The following is a 20,190-nucleotide window of genomic DNA, read 5'->3' on the forward strand; positions in this document are numbered from 1 at the left end:
GGCATTTTCAATAATTGGGAGATTTAATGAGAACCTCCCCTCCATCCAATCCTTCTAAACTACAGCGGATGCAGGCTCAGACTCACCAAATACTCCTCAAGCTTTAGCCATTAAATCTCTAGGATCATTCTTTTAAATTTCCTCTGGAATTTTATAAAGCCTGCATGTCCTTCCTTGGATATGAGGTGCTAAATTGCTTCTAATACTCCAAATGGGATCTGACCAATTCTTTATAAACCCCAGCATTACATCTTTGTTTTTATACCCTAGTTCTCTTGAAATGAATGCTAACGTTGCATTTGACTTCCTTACCACCAATTCAACTCTAATTTCTGAATTCTCTCCTCATTTAGAAAATGGTCTTCACTTTTACTCCTCCTACCAAAGTACATGACCATACACTTACCTACACTATATCCCATCTGCCACTTCTTTGCCCATTCTTCTGATCTGTCCATGTCCTTCTACAGATTCCCTGCTTTCTCAACGCCACCTGCCTCGCCACCTATCCCTGTATCATATGCTAATTTGATTACAGAGCCATCATCCAGATTATTAATATAATGTGAAAAGTAGTGGACCCGATACCAAACCCTGTGGAACAACACTAGTCACTAGCAGCCAACAAGTAAAGGCTCCCTTTATTCCCACTCTTTGCTTTCTGCTAGTCAGCCAATTTTCTATCCATGCTAGTACTTATAAGATCATAGGCTTACATCTTTTTAGCAGTCTCCTGTGTGGCATAGTGTCAAAGGCCTTCTGAAAATTGAAGTAAACACCGTTCTCTGACTAATTCTCTATCCTGTCTGTTACTTTCTTAAATAATTCCAACAAATTTCTCTTTAAGGAAATCCGGCTGATTTCAGTCTATTTTGTCCTCTTAGTAATGAACTCTAAAATCTCTCCAACCACTGAAGTCAGACTAACCAGCCAATATTTTCCTGTCATTTGTCTCCTTCACTACTTAAAGAGTGGAGTAACTTTTGCTATTTTCCATTTCTCTGAAACCATTCCTGATTCTAGTGGTTCTTGCAAAATCACTAATAATGTCTCTGCAATCTCTTCTGTTACCTCTTTCAGAACCCTGGTGTACAGTACAACCAGTCCAGGTGATATCCACCTTCAGATTTTTCAGCTTCCCAAACACCTTCTCCGTAGTAATAGTAACTACGCTCAATTTACCCCTTGGCTTTCTTGAATTTCTAGCACATTGTTGGTGTCTTCCACATGAAGACAAATGAAAAATGTATTCAGTTTTTCCACCACTTCTTGTTGCCCATCTCTAGCATAATTTTCCAGAGGTCCAATATTCAATCTTGCCTCTATTTACATATTATTGCTAGCTTGCCTTAATATTTTTGTAGTTTCTCCCCTTATTGCTATTTTAGCTGTCTTCTGTTGGTTTTAAAAGCCTCCAAATCCTCTAGCTTCCCACTAATTTTACTATATTGTTTGCCCTCTCTTTTTGCATTTTTGCTGTCTTTGACTTCCTTTGTCACTACAGTTGCTTCATCCTCATTAGGTCACTTAGATCCCTCTGTTTCTGAGAGTACTATAATCTTTCACCATCTTGATATTATGCTTTTATTTGACATTTAGCCACATGATATTCGATTTGCCTGAACTTCACCCACAGATTTATCTATATCCCCTTCCAGCTTCTTATGCCTTTTTTGCAATTTAATTTCCCCACACAGGCTCATTGACATAAAAATCTTGGTTTAGACAATATGCAGCCTAATTTTTGAAAGTTTTGTAACAGAAATTTAGTCTTGGATATTGCTTGATTTCTTTAAGATTACTGCATATAATAGATAAATTACTCAAACCAAATGATAATTTTACTCCTTATTGTGAAATTGTTAGTAAGAATCTGAGAACCAGTTTAAAGAAAACCCTCAAAGTTTTGAAACTAAAGCTCTTGAGTGACCACGTATTTGAAAACATATTATTGACTTTCAAGCCCTTTAAAATAATCCTAATGAGGCATGGTGTGGAACATATCTCCTTTCAAAATAGGCTGTTATAATGAGTGCTTGAATCACTGATGATAAACAGCCTCTCTTAAAGTGGAAGGTAGGAAAAATTAATGGAAAAACATGTTCTTTTGGAAAAATTATGACCTTTCTTGTCATAAAGAAAATTTATCAATAGCAATGAGAGTGATGCTGTGTTGAGTAAATTGTATCAACAGTATAGTGCCATTTGTACAGGAGCACACTATGAGTGACTGTGGGAGACATTGAAATCTGATGTTGACAAATTTCACTGTATTAAATTGAATGTGGGTGAAGCTAAGTATAATATAGCAACAGGATTATAATCTATGTAGAATCCTTGGGGAGACAAGGTTGTGAGCAGTTCATAATTCTCTCTAGAATATTCCAAATTGTATTAACATTAATTAAAAGCATTGTTTTGCATGTTAATGTTGTAAAATATTATTGCATGTTTTAATTGTAAAACTATATACTGCCCTACAAAATATATTTGGACAATCCCTGTACAGTTAAGATCCAGTGTTAGGGAATGCTCTAGAACAACTGTGGACACTATAAAAAAACACATTCTTGCTATCCTAGGTGTCTCAACTTTACCCAAAATGGAAAAACTGAAGCAGCTCTCAGAATTTCAAAAAAGTGTCATTATTGAATATCACTTGTGTCAAAAGCCCATCCATGAAATATCCAGAAAGACTGGAATACCAAGATCATCTGTGAAGCTCATTATCAACGAGTACAGGAAAAGACGTACAGTAGATGATAAATCCTGCCCAGAAAGAACAAAGAAGGTCCATGGTGAAGCCCATCATTCCTCAAGGAAAAAGGTCAAACAAAATTGGAAAGGCAACCGTGGAAGCACATTAAAGTTCAGCAAGGACATCTAAATGCAAACCACTGTGCTAGCATGTGCAACATAGCAGCCAATCTGCCACTTGTAACACTGCTAAAACTGTGAAGTCGTATTTTGAAATAAAAACAAGGAAGGTGCATACATTTGCTGAAGTGGGTACCGCAGAAGGGCAGAAATAACTCCAATAACCACTCTGACACAAGCCTGAATGCAGATCTGATACGCCTTATGTTTGCTCTATATCTACGATCCTTGAACTTGCTAGCAATTTGATCACATGCAGAGAACTCTAAAAGGAGGAGTTCTGAACGTTTAAAAACTGAAGATTCACACACAACTGATGGACTTTTCAAAGAACTGTTGTTTGTTCATTCAGTCTTTTGTTTTAATGCTGTAACATCTATACTGAGGATTGTTCAAAGACTTTTTGTAGGGCAGCATTTTTTAATAGAGATTGTAGTAGATATCTTCGCAGAAATAAAAGATCCATTTTTCTCAAAGATCAATTATAATGAGACAAACAGTTGGAACATGGATATACTAAACTGCGGCAATGGTACTGTCTTCCCTTAGGCTCTGAGCATGTGAATAAGGCCTTAGTATATAATTTATCAAAGTGCATAATTTTGATTTTATGGCATTTTTGGCTTTTGGTTTTCTAATTAATTTGTTTTTACAGTAAAGCCACATATATGTGAAAAGGCACTGCCCACTCAGAACCATGATCTCTATCCTCTGGGCAGCAAACAGACTCTGTCATGCACTGCCTATGGCATCCCCATTCCTACAATTCTATGGGTATGGCAACCTTGTGCCCAAAATAGTTCAAAAGCACAGTAAGTAAATTTGTTTTTTTTAACATTTATTTACATTGTAAAGTTTTATTAACAATATGGGTTAAGTGCAGGTTATGGGTTTACTTACATTTATTTAATTAAAAAGTCAGTGTTTAATATATATTTCATTATTGTAATTTCTTATGCCTTATGAATGTAGGTAGCCACAAATTGTGCCAAAATAATATTTTTATAAATGCATATATGCCAAACACAAAAATAAATGAAACAGTTTTAGCTATTATAAAATCCTCAGGGCGGTTGGTGTTAAAAAGGGCTAGATATTTTTGTTTATCTAAATAGGCTTTCTGACAATTTTATATTATCAGAAAAGAAATTCACATTATCTCCTCTAGTAAATATCATTTTAATCAGAAACTTCCATCGAATACCTTTTAAAGATCATGTACAAAGTATATTTAAAACTTTTTAGAGGCTGGTTCTCCTTTCTTTAAATTCCTTCCCCACTTTACTTTGGTCTATTGACTAATACATATCAATACAAAAAGATTATTGGAAAGAAGTGTGTTTGTTTGGAATTTCTAATGGACAAAGCTTCACTCTAAGAAGCTGCAGCCTATGGTAAGCACTTTCTGTTTGCACTTGTGGTATTTTCAGGAGGCAAATATTTAAAAGGGCCAAAGATTAATGTGAATCTCCTTTATGTAGAGTTAATCATGGTTAAACATCTATAATTTTTAAATTTTCATTTTGTCTGTGTTTACTTTGATTTCATGCTTTATCACTGATGCAACATGTCCTAGTTTTTAAATTTGCTATTACTTGTTTGATTGGACTATGTACAGTTATAAACAGTAAAATTTAATTTGCAGGATTCCTTTTTCCGCCCGTGTACTTAAATACAAATTTTACACAGTATCATTGAGTTCACACAGACTACAGGTATACAACAGAAAAAAGTGTTATTGAAGTATTCATGAGAGGTTTTTGTGTTGTCCCTAATGAGACCATAGGTAAAGCAAAAGGCAATGGTTAAATGATTGTGACAGAGTATGTATGATTGATTTATAGAAACATTCAAATTACTAGTTTTTTTCAAGAATCTTTGTGAGAACTGATATTTCATCCATGTCCATTTATGATTCAAAAATCTCAGAAGTACCCTTCTGCAAATATAGCATACCTATTTTCAAAGCTACAAAAATGTTCTGTGTGTAGACTTTGTAGGCAGGTTAAGACATATTTAAAGAAAATTAATTCCACAAACTTTTCCCTTCTTAATATGCTTGTTCTCCCCATGGTTTCTAATAATGATTTTACAGTCAAATGTTCAATGATAAAAAGAGTTTTTTGCTTTCTGCTGTTTTTCACTTTATATGCTTTTTAATTACTTAATTTAATAAAGTGTCTTGTAATCCACTCCATGTCAATGTGTTAATTTCAGTGTTTTTAATTCTAACAGAGGTATCTGCCTCTATTCCATACAGATTAGCTATTGCATGTCTGGTGGTGAACTTTATTGTATTGAACTTTATGAACATGATGACTGAATAAGACTGTTGATTTACATCATTACACTTACATATGACTACATAAACAGATGCTTTTGCACTTTACATGGGATGGGGAATGAGGTGGAACTGATTAATGTACAGTCCTAATAATCTGGAATTGAATATAGCTAGATTAATAAAATTGTTCATTGACCTGTAAACCTCTTAGATTTGGTGATACCAAGCAGGTTTTTGGTAAATGGGGTCACTCAACAGTTATTTGGTTATAGTTCTTAATTATTTAATGGCTTTCTTCAAACTGATATTTTTCAAAGATTGTTTCAATGAATATTTCTCATGGTCAGCTGATGTTATTTCAGAAAATTATTCTTCATGCCTCCGAGCTACCAGTTCTACTCTTTGCAGCATTAAAAATAGAGGAAGACAATTTCAGCATAATTTTCAGTTTGGAAAATATTAATGTATGAATTTTTTTTGCAAATGTACGTTGCTACTTGAATAAGTCAGGTTGTATCTACCAGCAGCTACATTAGAGACAGCAATTACATTCTTTCCACTGTTAATGAGCTTCAAATGCAAGGAAGGCTTTGGTCAATTCAATTCCTTTCATAGGTTCAAACAACAGCTGAGAGCACTAGATACGGCGACGGCTGTAAGACACAACACTTGCCAATAATGTTTATATAAAGCTGGGCCCTTTTGAGCAGATGGGTACTCCCTTAACTAGCAGAAACTTGAAACCTCATCTAAAACATACCATGTGACAATCATGAAAAATGTTCAAAAAATTACTTCAACATCTTCATCAACAATCCGTAATATTTTAATGCATGTATTAAGCATATATATCCAAAGGGATATCGGGTTTATTTACAAGACATCACAAGTTTTGGAAGTTTTATCCTGCATGTAAATCTATATGCCAAGGAATGCCCTGCTCTGTTAGGAAAGATCAAGCAAAATATGCGTATGGATCAAATTTCATGTACTTGTCTTTTTTTTGCTCAGTGACTCTTAACATCGTCCTACATCCACTTCATATCTTTTTTCACCATGTGTTGCAATGGCATGGGTACCTGCCAAAATCTGGAAGGAATTGAATTTAATATTGGACCATTGCTAGGAACAACTTTAATATTATGCAATATTTTTGGGCTTTGATGTATTGGTGATAGTTTCTACATTTTCCCTCATTTTGTAAGCCATTAGCATCAACTTTCAAATAAGGTACATACTGACCATTGTAAAAAGGCAGTATGTTTCACTTCAACTTCATATTGTGCTCCTTTTTATCTCCTGAACGGATCCTCCAAAACTGAAAGATTTTCTTTCTCAGATAGTCTTGGTTACATGAGCAATAATCTACAGCTTGCAAGATTTTATTCATCATGGCCTGGAAAATTTTTGATAATGATTTGATTCCATTTAATTTATGTATGAGTTAACTCCTTTGAATATGTTGCTGCTTGTGTGCTCTGATCTTCATCTTCGCTCATTGAACCGTGTTATTCCAGAGGGGTCGTCTATGAGCAGATGGTCATACCTATTCAACAATTTTTTTAATGTATGACTTTGGAATATATGTAAATACCGATACAATTTCAGCCAGTCCTTTCCCATTAAAGTTGATCTGTTGTTGTTCATTACAATGCCTGGTGCTTTTACTTGCTGTCTGTTTAACTTTGGGTCTGTTAAACCTTATTCAGAGTAGTTTTCCAGCATGATTATTACTTTCCATCAATGGTATTTGGCTGAATTTATAAAAGGAAGTGTATTAACTCATCATCAAACAATCTGCAACAGTATTAATTTGCATGTTTTCTAACCAACATCTTTATTTGAAAGTCAATTGTTTCTGTTTGTTGCAAAAACCATATATCTATTCCTCACTATATGAACTTCAAAATCCTTCATCCCAATTGCCACCAAAACTACTTTTATTGTTAGTTTTGCTAACTTTTGAAATGTGATTTAATTCTCAATCTTTGTCATATTTGACCATTATAAACAGAAAAAACTGCACAATGGCCATTCTAGTGATAATAACTGAACTCATCTCACTCGTATGCCTCAGACTCCATAGTCATAGGAGTTATACAGCATAGAAACAGGCCCAATAGCCTGGCTGGTCCAGGCGGAAAAAGTTGTCTACTTGAGTTAGTCCCAATTTTTCCTGAATTTGAACAATTCCTTCTAAACTTTTCCAATCCATGAGTGATTAAATGTCTTTAAAACATTTTAATTGTACCTGCTGTACTAATTTGGTGACTCGTTATAAACCTCTTTGTATGAAACATTTGCCCTTCACGTTCCTTTTAAATCTTTTCTATCACGCCCATATTCAATCATGTCACTGCTAAATTTAGCTTAACTTCATAGTACGGTGCGCTGTAGTCCAGTGACAGATAAACTTTGCTGATACTTGCCATTGTGGTTTACTCTACTGTACCCAAACATCTGTGCATAGAGGCTTTTGACAAATTACTTTCCAGTCAGATCTATTGCTGTACCTCATCTAAAGCATACCATGTGACAATCATGAGTAATGTTCAAAAAATTATTTCAACATCTTTATCAACAATTAGTAATATCTCAACACATGTATTAAGCATGTATATCCAAAGGGATAAGGGGTTTATTTACAAGATATCACATGATGTACTTAAAATCTGAGACTTTTAGATGACAGGCTGAAACCAGAAACTGCTGTATAAAATGAAGGTCAAACTGCACTTGGAATATTGTGTATAGTCACCACACAACAGGAAGGATGTGGCAACATTACAAAGAGTGCAAAAGAGATTCAGCAGGATGCTGTCTGGAAAGGAGGGCTTCACTTATATGGAAAGGCGAGATTGGAGAGGCTGAGTTTATTCTCACTGGAATTTAGGAAGCTGTTATGGTTATAAAATATTAAGTGCAGAAAAGGGGTAGATATTCGGAGTCTAGAGGTCATAAGTTTAAAGCGAGAGAGAAGACATTTAATGGAGATCCGAGGGTTTTTTCACACAGAGGGTGACGGGTATATGGAATGAGTTTCTTGTGGTCCTAGGCAGAGCAGTTATGCAACCAGATTGGATGGTTTCTATGGCGCATTGATAAAAATTGATAAGGTCGATGGGGACATCCTATATTTCCTTAGCTTCCTGTGGAAGTAGAGGCATGAGTGAGCTTATGCCAAAGTCCTACAATTTAGAACTATAGTTGAAATGAAGTCAATCCTGAAACAGATGGAGAAGCCCACAAATATTTTCACTTTGCTCCTTTGACCGTTTAGGACCCTGATAATGACAGTAACACATATGCTAAACACCGCAGATATGATGACAGTAGACACTGATAAATTAATCAGATTTACTACTGTGCCTACTGGTGTTTGTAGGAACCAGGAACAGAATAACTACTTCCAGATTTTTCATTTACCTCTCTCACAAGGATTGTCATCAAATTTTAATCCCAACAACTATCCCCTCACCCCACCCCTCGGTACTACTAATCCTTTGAGGATTAATCTCTGATTGGGCTCAATGAACAAAATGCTGGATTCCCTCCAACAAAATCCCCACCCGTTACCCCAGTGTATAGGAGAACATTCTGTCTGCGCATATTAATCATTTGTTGTTTGGTAGACAAACTCTAATGAAACATCAATTAAATTATTTTAGTCTTTTCACTGGTCTCTTTTAGTCAGTCCACTTAGTGTTTGACCAAAGTTCCCTGTAATTGAAAGTCTGCTACTACCTACCACAAAAATAGTAGTGCAACAGTTAGCATAACACTGTTGCAGTGGCAGCAATTTGGGTTCAGTTCCTCCAGTGTCTGTAAAGAGTTTATATGTTCTGCCTCTGACCATGTGGGTTTCCTTGGGGTGCTCTGGTTTCCTCTCGCATTCCATAGACATACTGGTTGAAAGGTTAATTGGTCATGTGTGTAATTGGGCAATTTGGGCTCATTGGGCTGAAAGTGCCTGTTATTGTACTGTATTTATAAATAAATAAACTATACATTTTCTGCAATTAAAATCATCGTCTATCATTGAAGCAAATTGAGTGACCCCTGGGCTTTTAAACAGAAGTGTGATAGAAACATTCTTGTATGAGCCTTTATTGGAATTCAGATCTCTACTCTGTTGTCATCTCAGGACATTTTGAAGGCAAGCTGCAGTCATTAGTATAACAGGAATCACTGACTTCTGATAAAGTATTGAAACATACTTAATCTGAATCAAATCGGAAGACAGTAGAAGGAGAATAAATACTCCACAGGATTAATTTTGAATTTGGATCGACTCTTTATTGTTCAGAGATTGTGACTCATATCCTAATTTAGAATTTTTTGAATTAGCAGTTTTTGTGCGAGTTCCAATGCCACAAGGCGGTTATTAAACACATTGGCAGGCAGATAGCAATGGCCTTCTCCTGCATGAACCATGGGAGTTTTCTTATCTTACTTTAGCAGAAGGTGCTACAAGTTTCCTGTGCAAAATCACAGTATATGCGGCTTTCCTCTTGTTGTTTTAGTTTCCTCCCCCAAGCAAGACCATTCCCAGCAGCACAATTGTCTCTCACTCTTCAAATGTGGTGCAATGCACTTCCCTTAAGTGCCTGATTACTGCTTGAGACTCAATCAATCCTAAACATTCCATCACAACCACAATGGTGACAAATATTTTTTCAAGGTTTAAGTTGCTACAACAGCCATGCCCTTTAACAATGCCATGAGAAACTGGCAGTGAAATAAATTATGTTAAAAGTTTAGCAGAAATATTAGTATAATTTCACAATTAACTTTCAGTTTCATGATTGCATTCTGTTTAATATCCATTTTATCCAATGTTGATAAAAATACTTAAATTATGACCCTTTCATTTGATTTCTCATGAAGTGACTGCACAAGGAAAGCAATGATTTTGTAAATGCCAGAAAGACTCAAATACTCGATAACAATTCTTTCCCTAAAAATGTTGGCGTATCCCAAGGCCTGGGCACAAATAGCAAGAGCTGCACAACTTTTGACCCAAATTGAGCTTGTGCTATGGTCAGATTGGAGATAATCAGAGAAAGAAGGTTTGGGTTATATGCTGCCCAAACCTGCACACTTTTCCATACTTCTTGAGAAATCATCTGAAAGGTTTATAATTTAAGTATTTTTATCAATGTTAGAAAATATATATTGTGTCAGAATACAATTACGATATTGAAAATTAATTGTGAACTTAAATAATATTCTTGCTAAACTTTTAATGTAATTTGATTATGTTAATGTATGTGTGCATCTGTGACTGGAAGTTGGGAGGATTAGCTTAGAGACCAGCTGTGCAGGATGGATCAGGAATTGGTTATAGGGGATGGAACAGGGACAAATTAATGGTGGAGGGATAGACACCCAGTTGTTTGGGGGGGCAGAGGGTGGGGAATTAATCAGGAATATCTTATTGCAGAATGGATAAAAGACCAGATGTTATAGAGCTTGAACCAAGATAATTGTCAAGGGACTAGATTGGATAGGAAGTTAAGGGAGGGCATGTTTGGGGAAGAGGGATAGATGATAGATGGAAAGAGGAGGGAATGAGAAAATGAGGATCTTTGGTGGAGGCGACTTGGAAGTTGTCATTAGGGTGGGGAGGGCGGCAGATCTTAAGAAGAGGAAAGGAGTTGGAGACCACAAGCCAGTAGATGACAGATGGCTTGGTGCAATGTGTCAATGGGTTCTTGAAGGGTAAATATAAGTGATTCACTTATCTGTCTAGTAATCAAGTCTGGCACTGTGCTGAAGTGACCATCTAGCCACAAGTGTGCCCTTCACTGGCTATTTTGAGAACATCCAGGTCTGTCAAACTCTTACATGGCTATTGCATAAAACCATCACTAACATTGAAATTTGTAGAAGTAAGCCACACAGCAGTTCTGACCTACTCCCGCATTCAATTTAATCACAGCCTACCTACTTGTCAGCTGAACTTGGCATTCCTGCTCACTTTTACTTCCTGGTTTATCAAGAATCAATCCATTTTGCATTAAAAATATTCAGGACTCTGTTTCCACTGTCATTTAAGGAAGAGCATTCCAAAAGTTCCCAAGTCTTTAAGATAAGGAATGTCCTATCCCTGCCATAAATGGATGACTCCTTATTTTCTGACTGTAACCCCCGCCCCCACCATGCCCTCTAATAGATACTCCCACAGCTGGAAAGATCTTCTCTAGATCCACCCTGTCATTGATAATAAACTGGATTCTGATTCTTATATTGTATAGTTAGTTTGTCACCTCTCACTCATTCTTCTAAAACAAGCCCAGTTTGTCAAATCTCTCCTCATAAATCAACCTTGGTCTAAAACTAGTAAAACTGTGAATTGCTTCAAACACATTAAAATCCTTAAATAAGAGGACTATCCCATACATAGCACTCCAGATCTCTAGATGTGGTTTGGCCAGCACCCTATGCTAGTGGGTGAATGATGTTACTCCCATGCTTCCCTGATGTAGTAATTTCATTGATGGTATAAGGCTGACTCACACCAAAGAGTTCTTAGCTGAGTTTCTGGAGTGACTCAATCTGATCCATAAATAGACATTGCCATATTTCATTATGGAAAAGATGATTCTTTTGATTAAAACTATTGCATACATCCGAATCCTTAGGTACTGATGTTTCTTTTGGTATCAAGTACAGTTTCTTCTGGGATTCCCATACTGTGGGTATGAGGATGACAAGCTCACAAACTGGAGACACAAGCGAGTGCAGATGCTATAATCTGGAGCAAAAAAATACAAACTGCTGAGGGCATTTAATGGGTCAGGCAGTACTTGTGGAGGCAAAGGGATAGTTGACATTTCAGGTAAACACACACTAAGTGCTGGAGGAACTCAGCAAGTCAGCATCCATGGAGGCAAAATAAATAGTTAATGTTTTAGGTTGAGACCTTCAACAGGACTGCAAACAGGAGCAACAAGTTGATATGTAATAGGTGAAACCAGGCGAGAGGAAAAGTAAGAAGTTAGGAGATGATAGGTGGAAGAGATGAAGGGCTGCAGAAGAAGGACTCAGATGGGAGGGATTGAGGACCATGGAAGAAAGGCTGGAGAAGGGGCAACAGAAGGATTCAAGCATTCAAAGTACATTTACTATCAAAGTATGTATAAATTATACAATCATGAGATTTGCCTGCTTACAGGCAGCCACAAAGCAAGAAATCTGAAATCTGAATGTGCAGAGAAAGAGAAAAAAACACAAATCATGCAAACAATAGGAGCAAGCAACAGCATTCCAAACCAAAATGAATCCTTAGATTTGAATTCCTGGAGCAGCCTGGAGTAGGTCCAAAGCCTCAGTCTCATTCATCATATAAGCAGGGAAAATCACCAAGAGTTCACAGACATGAAGCACGTGAAAACATTGATGGGCTGTCTGACTTACTGAGATCATCCAGCAATTTGATTTTTTTTACTTTACAAACTGGAAGAAACATAGGTTTGAAATGCAGTGCCAACAGTTATATGCTTAATGAATCTATTAGAAAGATTAGACTTTCTCATGTTTCTTTTGGTCTTATTATTTCACTTCAAGCTGTAAAAAGGGATAAAGGGAGATTGAGGTCAACCTATAACCAATAGTGCCATTATTTGATTTACAGAGATAACAAGTTGTTTTAAGGAAAACATCTCACGGTGTATAATGAGAAGAAAATAGTAAGATGAATTTACGCCTTTCGAAGTAAAGCCTGGTCAAAAGTGACCATCGTAAAGAAAATAAAAGATAGCGAAGGGAAGAGGGCAGAGAGATTTTGAAAGGAAATTCAATAGCTTTGGATCACTGAAGGCACAACCACCATGTTAGGGAAAAGGAAATTAGGAAATAGAGAGTGAACAGGAGGGAGCAGCTGATGGCATGGTAGTGTGCAATAGGTCAGAATGAGGGACGCAAAGTCCATGTAGGGAGATAATAGAACTACAGGAAGTGCAAACTATGGAGTCATTTGAAGATATAGGCAAGAATGTAAATGTGAAACATTTCTGGAGTGTGAATCTGCATTGCTCAAAATCCTCATTGTAGAAATCAGAAAGTAAAATGGTGGAAAATTTGAAGATGGAGGAAAAAAAATTATAGACCTGAGAATAAAGGAAAATTACAGAGCCATGAGCAGTTGGTAGGTGTTGGGTGAAAACTGAGGAGGGCAGGAATAAAATTAAATAATAGAGAATCAGAAGAAGAGGAATAAAGATATAAAACATAATTAGCGTTTACAAATGTCTTCATGAAATGTGCCATAAAAATTATGAGGTAAAATATTATGATACCTTAATATGCCAAGAAACATCGAAATTGCATGTTTGCCTAAATGCTACATATTATCATCAAATTGTTTCTTACTGCAGAGAATCCAGCAGAGTGAGAAGTCAGCATAAAGCACCTGCTTAAGGAGGGCATTGTACATTTAGTGGGAAATGACTTACAGGAAACTAACATATCAATCAGCTGGCTCTCCTTGAGTAGACTGCCTCGTAGTTATCCATCCACCTCTGCATAACTTGTACTCCCTGCCTCTTTGCCATGTCCTTAAACCTTTTTTTTTCAAATATCTGTGCTTCTGTTTCCTGATGATACTGTGTCCAACATTATAACAAGAATACTCCCTGGACAACTTGAGTGCAGCCAAATTTTCTTTCTTCAAATGTAATTTATGTGTCTTGCCAGTGTTTGTTACCTTGATGTTTCCTCTTGTTGATAGTTTGTGATTAATGTGCTCTTCGACTTAATCTATTGTATGCAGTGTCAGGGTTTGGAATAGTTGCCTCCATCCACTTTCTTGTGTGCCATTGGTGAGAATAATGTGCTATCATTCTGAGGTAATTTCTGCTGGCCATTCACACATGGTCCTTCTTTGGATTGCACCTCAACGTGGTGAGGGAAGGCAGTAAACTCAATGCTGTAACAGGAATAAGAAATTCTTATTGACAGCTCTCCCTATCTGCTCCCCAGTCTGTATCTAGGAAATGGAAAGAGTAAGCCTAAAGAGCTCTTCTTACAAACTTTTTAAACATATATAGTACAGGAATAAAAACACAGGCATGCACACACAAACACATATATTATCAAATTATATGCACTACTGCCATTTATTCACTATGTTAGATATGGCCAACACAGCTTCACTTCCAATAGCTCGTGCTAACACTGCTGTATCAAAGGATTTTCTTGGTACTGCTTATCTAATATGAGATTATATCATTTTACCTGCAGCTCACATTGGACTAACTGGCCCTTCAGTTCTTTGTGAACTCTTTCCTTTTTGTTTAAGAGCAAATTTGCATTTACCACTATTCAAAAATCTAAGAAATCCTGACGATCAAAACTAATTGCTGTCTTTTTTTATAATGCCTTAAAATATGATGCACAGGATGGCAGATTTCTTCAAGGAGAAGCAGAAAGCTAGCAGACCCTCCGAACATATAAAGCAAAAGAGATTACTGTGAAGGTTCACACTGGGAATCAGGCCTCAGTTGTACAGCATATCAGTTTGTTCAGGAATCTCACATTTGTATCCAAGATCAGTGAATACATCTTTAAATGCCACATCCCATAACTAGAGCATTGGCATTACATACAGAACAACCAGCAATCTCTATCATTTGTATGCTCATCACTCCTTCACCGGTCCAAGTTTCCCAGTGATACCTCAGTGATTGAACACACTGCTAATCACTTAGGCACATTATCCAAACACATTCACTTGTGCAGTCATCCTCTCCTGTAGGACAAATCAGTGCAGAAGCTCACCAACCACCACAATGGAGATGACCGAAAATGTTGCCAGCCACAGACCCAAAACTTACAAGGTGATGGTACCCACACACATAATGCTCCATATTGTCTCACTTCCCTCTCATCCCATGATTGATTCAAATTTACCAGCAGATGGCACAAGATTTCAGTTCTTTCTTTGCACTACACCCCTCACCACTACAGTAGTCAACACTTTACCCTTTCCACATACACAAGAGATGTAACCTGGCCAGAGAATGGCATAAGAATAAGGATAGAGGGAAAGTGAAAAAACACTGATCCTAACTCCTAGTCACACTACTCTCAGAATCAGAATCAGAATCAGACTTTAATCGCCAAGTACCTGTGCACATACAAGGAATTTACTTCCGGCAGATGTTGTCTCTCTGCTCATAACAGATGATAAATATAAATGAAAATATAGATTACACATATAAGTAGTGCAATCCAAGTAATAGTTAGCCGACAGTTAACAGGCAGTAGGGAAAAAACTTCTCCAGTGCCTATTAGTCTTAGTCTGGACGGATCTGAAGCGTCTACCAGACGGAAGCAGTTCAAATAGTCTGTGCGCAGAGTTAGCATGGAAGTGGAGTGGTAAGATTCTGTGGAAGATAGATCTGACAGAATTTCTAAGCCATTCTTCAACAGCATTGTTTTTGCTAATCAGCCAGTCAGGCTAGCATATTTCTGGTTAGGTCAAGAAGATGGTGGGTCTTCAGGATCTGTTGCTGCTAGAGTCATTCACTATCTACAAAGCAAGCTACAGCCTCTGTAGTCTTCCACCATTGCTGCTTCTGAATTAACTCTGTACAGGAGTGCTAGCATGATGGTGAACAGTCATTAAGTGATGATTCCATGATTCTCATGCTTTGATTTGTAAATTTGCTTTGAAATGTTTTCTTCATTTTTTTTTGCATTATGGAAAAGAGAACATTGACAGAGGGGATGTAATGAGGATAGAATTGTTGCTAAATGGGAAATTAAGATAATCTTTACTGGTAGCACAGTTGTAGGAGCTATTCAAGGTCAACATGGCCAGAAAGGTTTATCTAAGTTTAACCCTACCTTATTTTTCCATGTTATTTTCCACTTCCTCTTCCTGTATGACAAAGTAGTTAGAGCTGAACCCTCATAATAATGAGTTGGTTTGATTGTAGATCACATTGAATTGAAATAACTGCTCTACTGAGGGCTTCTGATGATACAATATATGTATACTGTAATTGATTTACTTATTTATTATTATTTTTTAAAAATGTTATCTATTATTATTATTTTTCTCTTCTATATCAGTGCTGGTGTGAAGTAAAACAAATTTCATGTCAAATGCTGGTGATAATAAACATGATTCTGATTCTGCCTCATAATTAAAGCAGCAGTCTGCTTAACATACCAATGTTGTATCATCTTTCACATGGCCTTATGGGATTCATTAATACATTTTGTCCAGGTGTGAGGTGGCCTATGGCTCCTCATCAAAGGCCTTTCTATTGAACCTACTTAATATACAAAACATGGTAATGCAAACTCAAAAAGAGTTCAGTACTTGAGTAATCAGGTCATTGATTGTAGCACCTCACATAAGCAGAACACAAGAACAAAACAATGAGACTTGAAGTATAGTTGATGAAGATGCATTTGGTCAAAACGAGCACTTTGATTTGTCAGGTGGAGGTGGGGTTCACTTGAATGAGGAGTGAACCCTTGCCTACAGAAGAAGAGACTGTTATATTTTAATTCAATTTAGAACTCTTTTTAACTTGGCTTTGAGGAATATTGCTAAGTTAACATCATATGTACAGAAAGGTGCTGGATAAAGGCCAGCAATATCATGAAGGGTCCCACTCACCCTGCTTATGGACTGTTTGTCCCAGCCCCATTGGGGAAAAGGCTCCGTGGCATCAATACCAGGCCTGAAAGAAATAGTTGCTTCCCCAGGCTGAGCAAGACCTTCACCCAATAAACCACCCCATCACCCCTCACCACCACTACATACACATCACCTAGAGTACATAGAGTGTTAGAGGATTGTTTTTATACTTATACGTCATTTTTCTTTTTGACTGTCTTATTTATGCTTTGTGTTCTTTTATGCAGCATTTAATCCGGAGGATATTTCAGATGAATACGTGGCTTGAAAAATGTTGCAAGGGGGAGGGATTCAAATTTCTGGGGCATTGGAACCAGTTCTGGGGGAGGTGGGACCGGTATAAATAGGACGGTCTGCACCTGGGCTGGACTGGAACCAATGTCCTAGGGGGAGCGTTTGCTACTGCTGTTCAGGAGGCTTTAAACTAATGTGGCAGGGGGATGGGAACAAGTGCAGAGAGACAGAGAGGTGTAAAATGAGGGTAGAAGCAAAAAGTAGTAAGGTGAAAAGTAAAAGTGGCAGGCAGGCAAATCTGGGGCAAAAAACAAAAAGAGCCACTTTTCAACATAATTGTATAAGGGCTAAGAGTGTTGTAAAAACAAGCCTGAAGGCTTTGTGTGTCAATGCGAGCAGCATTCGTAACAAGGTGGATGAATTAAATGTGCAGATAGTTATTAATGAATATGATATAGTTGGGATCACAGAGACATGGCTCCAGGGTGACCAAGGATGGGAGCTCAACCTTGGATATCCCTGGATGTATAGACAGGAAAGAAAAGTAGGTGGGGTAGCATTGCTTGTTAGAGAGATTAACGCAATAGAAAGGAAGGACATTAGCCTGGAGGATGTGGAATCGATATGGGTAGAGCTGCATAACACTAAGGGGCAGAAAACGCTGGTGGGAGTTGTGTACAGGCCACCTAACAGTAGTAGTGAGGTTGGGGATGGCATTAAACAGGAAATTAGAAATGCGTGCAATAAAGGGACAGTAGTCACAATGGGTGACTTCAATCTACATATAGATTGGGTGAACCAAATTGGTGAGGAAGAGGATTTCTTGGAATGTATGCGGGATGGTTTTCTGAACCAACATATCAAGGAACCAACTAGAGAGCAGGCCATTCTAGATTGGGTATTGAGCAATGAGGAAGGGTTAGTTAGCAATCTTGTCATGTGAGGCCCCTTGGGTAAGAGTGACCATAATATGGTGGAATTCTTCATTAAGATGGAGAGTGACATAGTTAATTCAGAAACAAAGGTTCTGAACTTAAAGAAGGGTAACTTTGAAGGTATGAGACGTGAATTAGCGAAGATAGACTGGCAAATGATACTTAAAGGGTTGACGGTGGATATGCAATGGCAAGCATTTAAAGATTGCATGGATGAACTACAACAATTGTTCATCCCAGTTTGGCAAAAGAATAAACCAGGGAAGGTAGTGCAACCGTGGCTGACAAGGGAAATTAGGGATAGTATTAAGTCCAAAGAAGAAACATATAAATTAGCAAAAAAAAGCAGCACACCTGAGGACTGGGAGAAATTCAGAGACCAGCAGAGGAGGACAAAGGGCTTAATTAGGAAAGGGAAAAAAGATTATGAGAGAAAGCTGGCAGGGAACATAAAAACTGACTGAAAAAGCTTTTATAGATACGTGAAAAGAAAAAGATTGGTCAGGACAAATGTAGGTCCTTTCTTGGAACAGAAACAGGTGAATTGATCATGGGGAACAAAGACGTGGCAGACCAATTGAATAACTACTTTGGTTCTGGCTTCACTAAGGAGGACATAAATAATCTTCTGGAAATAGTAAGGGACTGAAGGTCTAGTGAGTTGGAGGAACTGAGGGAAATACATGTTAGTAGGGAAGTGGTGTTAGGTAAATTGAAGGGATTAAAGGCAGATAAATCCCCAGGGCCAGATGGTCTGCATCCCAGAGTGCTTAAGGAAGTAGCCCAAGAAATAGTGGATGCATTAGTGATAATTTTTCAAAACTCCTTAGATTCTGGATTAGTTCCTGAGGATTGGAGGGTGGCTAATGTAACCCCAATTTTTAAAAAAAGGAGGGAGAGAGAAACCGGGAATTATAAACCGGTTAGTCTGACATCGGTGGTGGGGAAAATGCTAGAGTCGGTTATCAAAGATGTGATAACAGCACATTTGGAAAGAGGTGAAATCATTGGACAAAGTCAGCATGGATTTGGGAAAGAAAAATCATGTCTGACGAACCTTATAGAATTTTTTGAAGATCTAACTAGTAGAGTGGATAGGGGAGAGCCAGTGGATGTTGTATATTTAGATTTTCAAAAGGCTTTTGACAAGGTCCCACACAGGAGATTAGTGTGCAAACTTAGAGCACACGGTATTGGGGGTATGGTATTGATGTGGATAGAGAATTGGTTGGCAGACAGGAAACAAAGAGTGGGAGTAAACGGGACCTTTTCAGAATGGTAGGCAGTGACTAGTGGGGTACCACAAGGCTCAGTGCTGGGACCCCAGTTGCTTACAATATATATTAATGACTTAGATGAGGGAATTAAATGCAGCATCTCCAAGTTTGTGGATGACACGAAGCTGGGCGGCGGTGTTAGCTGTAAGGAGGATGCTAAGAGGATGCAGGGTGACTTGGATAGGTTAGGTGAGTGGGCAAATTCATGGCAGATGCAATTTAATGTGGATAAATGTGAGGTTATCCACTTTGGTTGCAAGAGCAGGAAATCAGATTTTTATCTGAATGGTGGCTGATTAAGAAAACGGGAGGTGCAACAAGACCTGGGTGTTATTGTACACCATTCATTGAAGATATAGCAGACGGTGAAAAAGGCAAATGGTATGTTGGCATTCATAGCAAAAGGATTTGAGTACAGGAGCAGGGAGGTTCTACTGCAGTTGTACAAGGCCTTGGTGAGACTGCACCTAGAATATTGTGTGCAGTTTTGGTCCCCTAATCTGAGGAAAGACATTCTTGCCATAGAGGGAGTACAGAGAAGGTTCACCAAATTGATTCCTGGGATGGCAGGACTTTCATATGAAGAAAGACTGGATCGACTAGGCTTATACTCACTGGAATTTAGAAGATTGAGGGGGGATCTTATTGAAACATATAAAAATTCTAAAGGGATTGGACAGGCTAGATGCAGGAAGATTGTTTCCGATGTTGGGGAAGTCCAGAATGAGGGGTCACAGATTAAGGATAAAGGGGAAGCCTTTTAGGACCGAGATGAGGAAAAACTTCTTCACACAGATAGTGGTGAATCTGTGGAATTCTCTGCCACAGGAAACAGTTGAGGCCGGTTCATTGGCTATATTTAAAAGGAAGTTAGATATGGCCCTTGTGGCTAAAGGGATCGGGGGGTATGGAGAGAAAGCAGGTACA

The 20,190-nt window shown here is 37.7% G+C and overlaps 1 protein-coding gene across 2 annotated transcripts in view; it reads left to right on the forward strand.

Annotated features, from left to right (window-relative positions):
* Positions 1 to 20,190, forward strand: part of flt1 (fms related receptor tyrosine kinase 1) — a 171,100-nt gene that overhangs the window by 54,045 nt on the left and 96,865 nt on the right. For both annotated transcript variants that reach the window (XM_059964134.1, XM_059964133.1), the window contains exon 10: positions 3,533 to 3,689. In XM_059964134.1, the coding sequence (XP_059820117.1) occupies positions 3,533 to 3,689 (157 nt within the window). The remainder of the gene's footprint in view (positions 1 to 3,532; positions 3,690 to 20,190) is intronic.

Source organism: Hypanus sabinus, chromosome 3, assembly GCF_030144855.1.
Source record: "Hypanus sabinus isolate sHypSab1 chromosome 3, sHypSab1.hap1, whole genome shotgun sequence".
Classification (NCBI taxonomy): domain Eukaryota; kingdom Metazoa; phylum Chordata; class Chondrichthyes; order Myliobatiformes; family Dasyatidae; genus Hypanus; species Hypanus sabinus.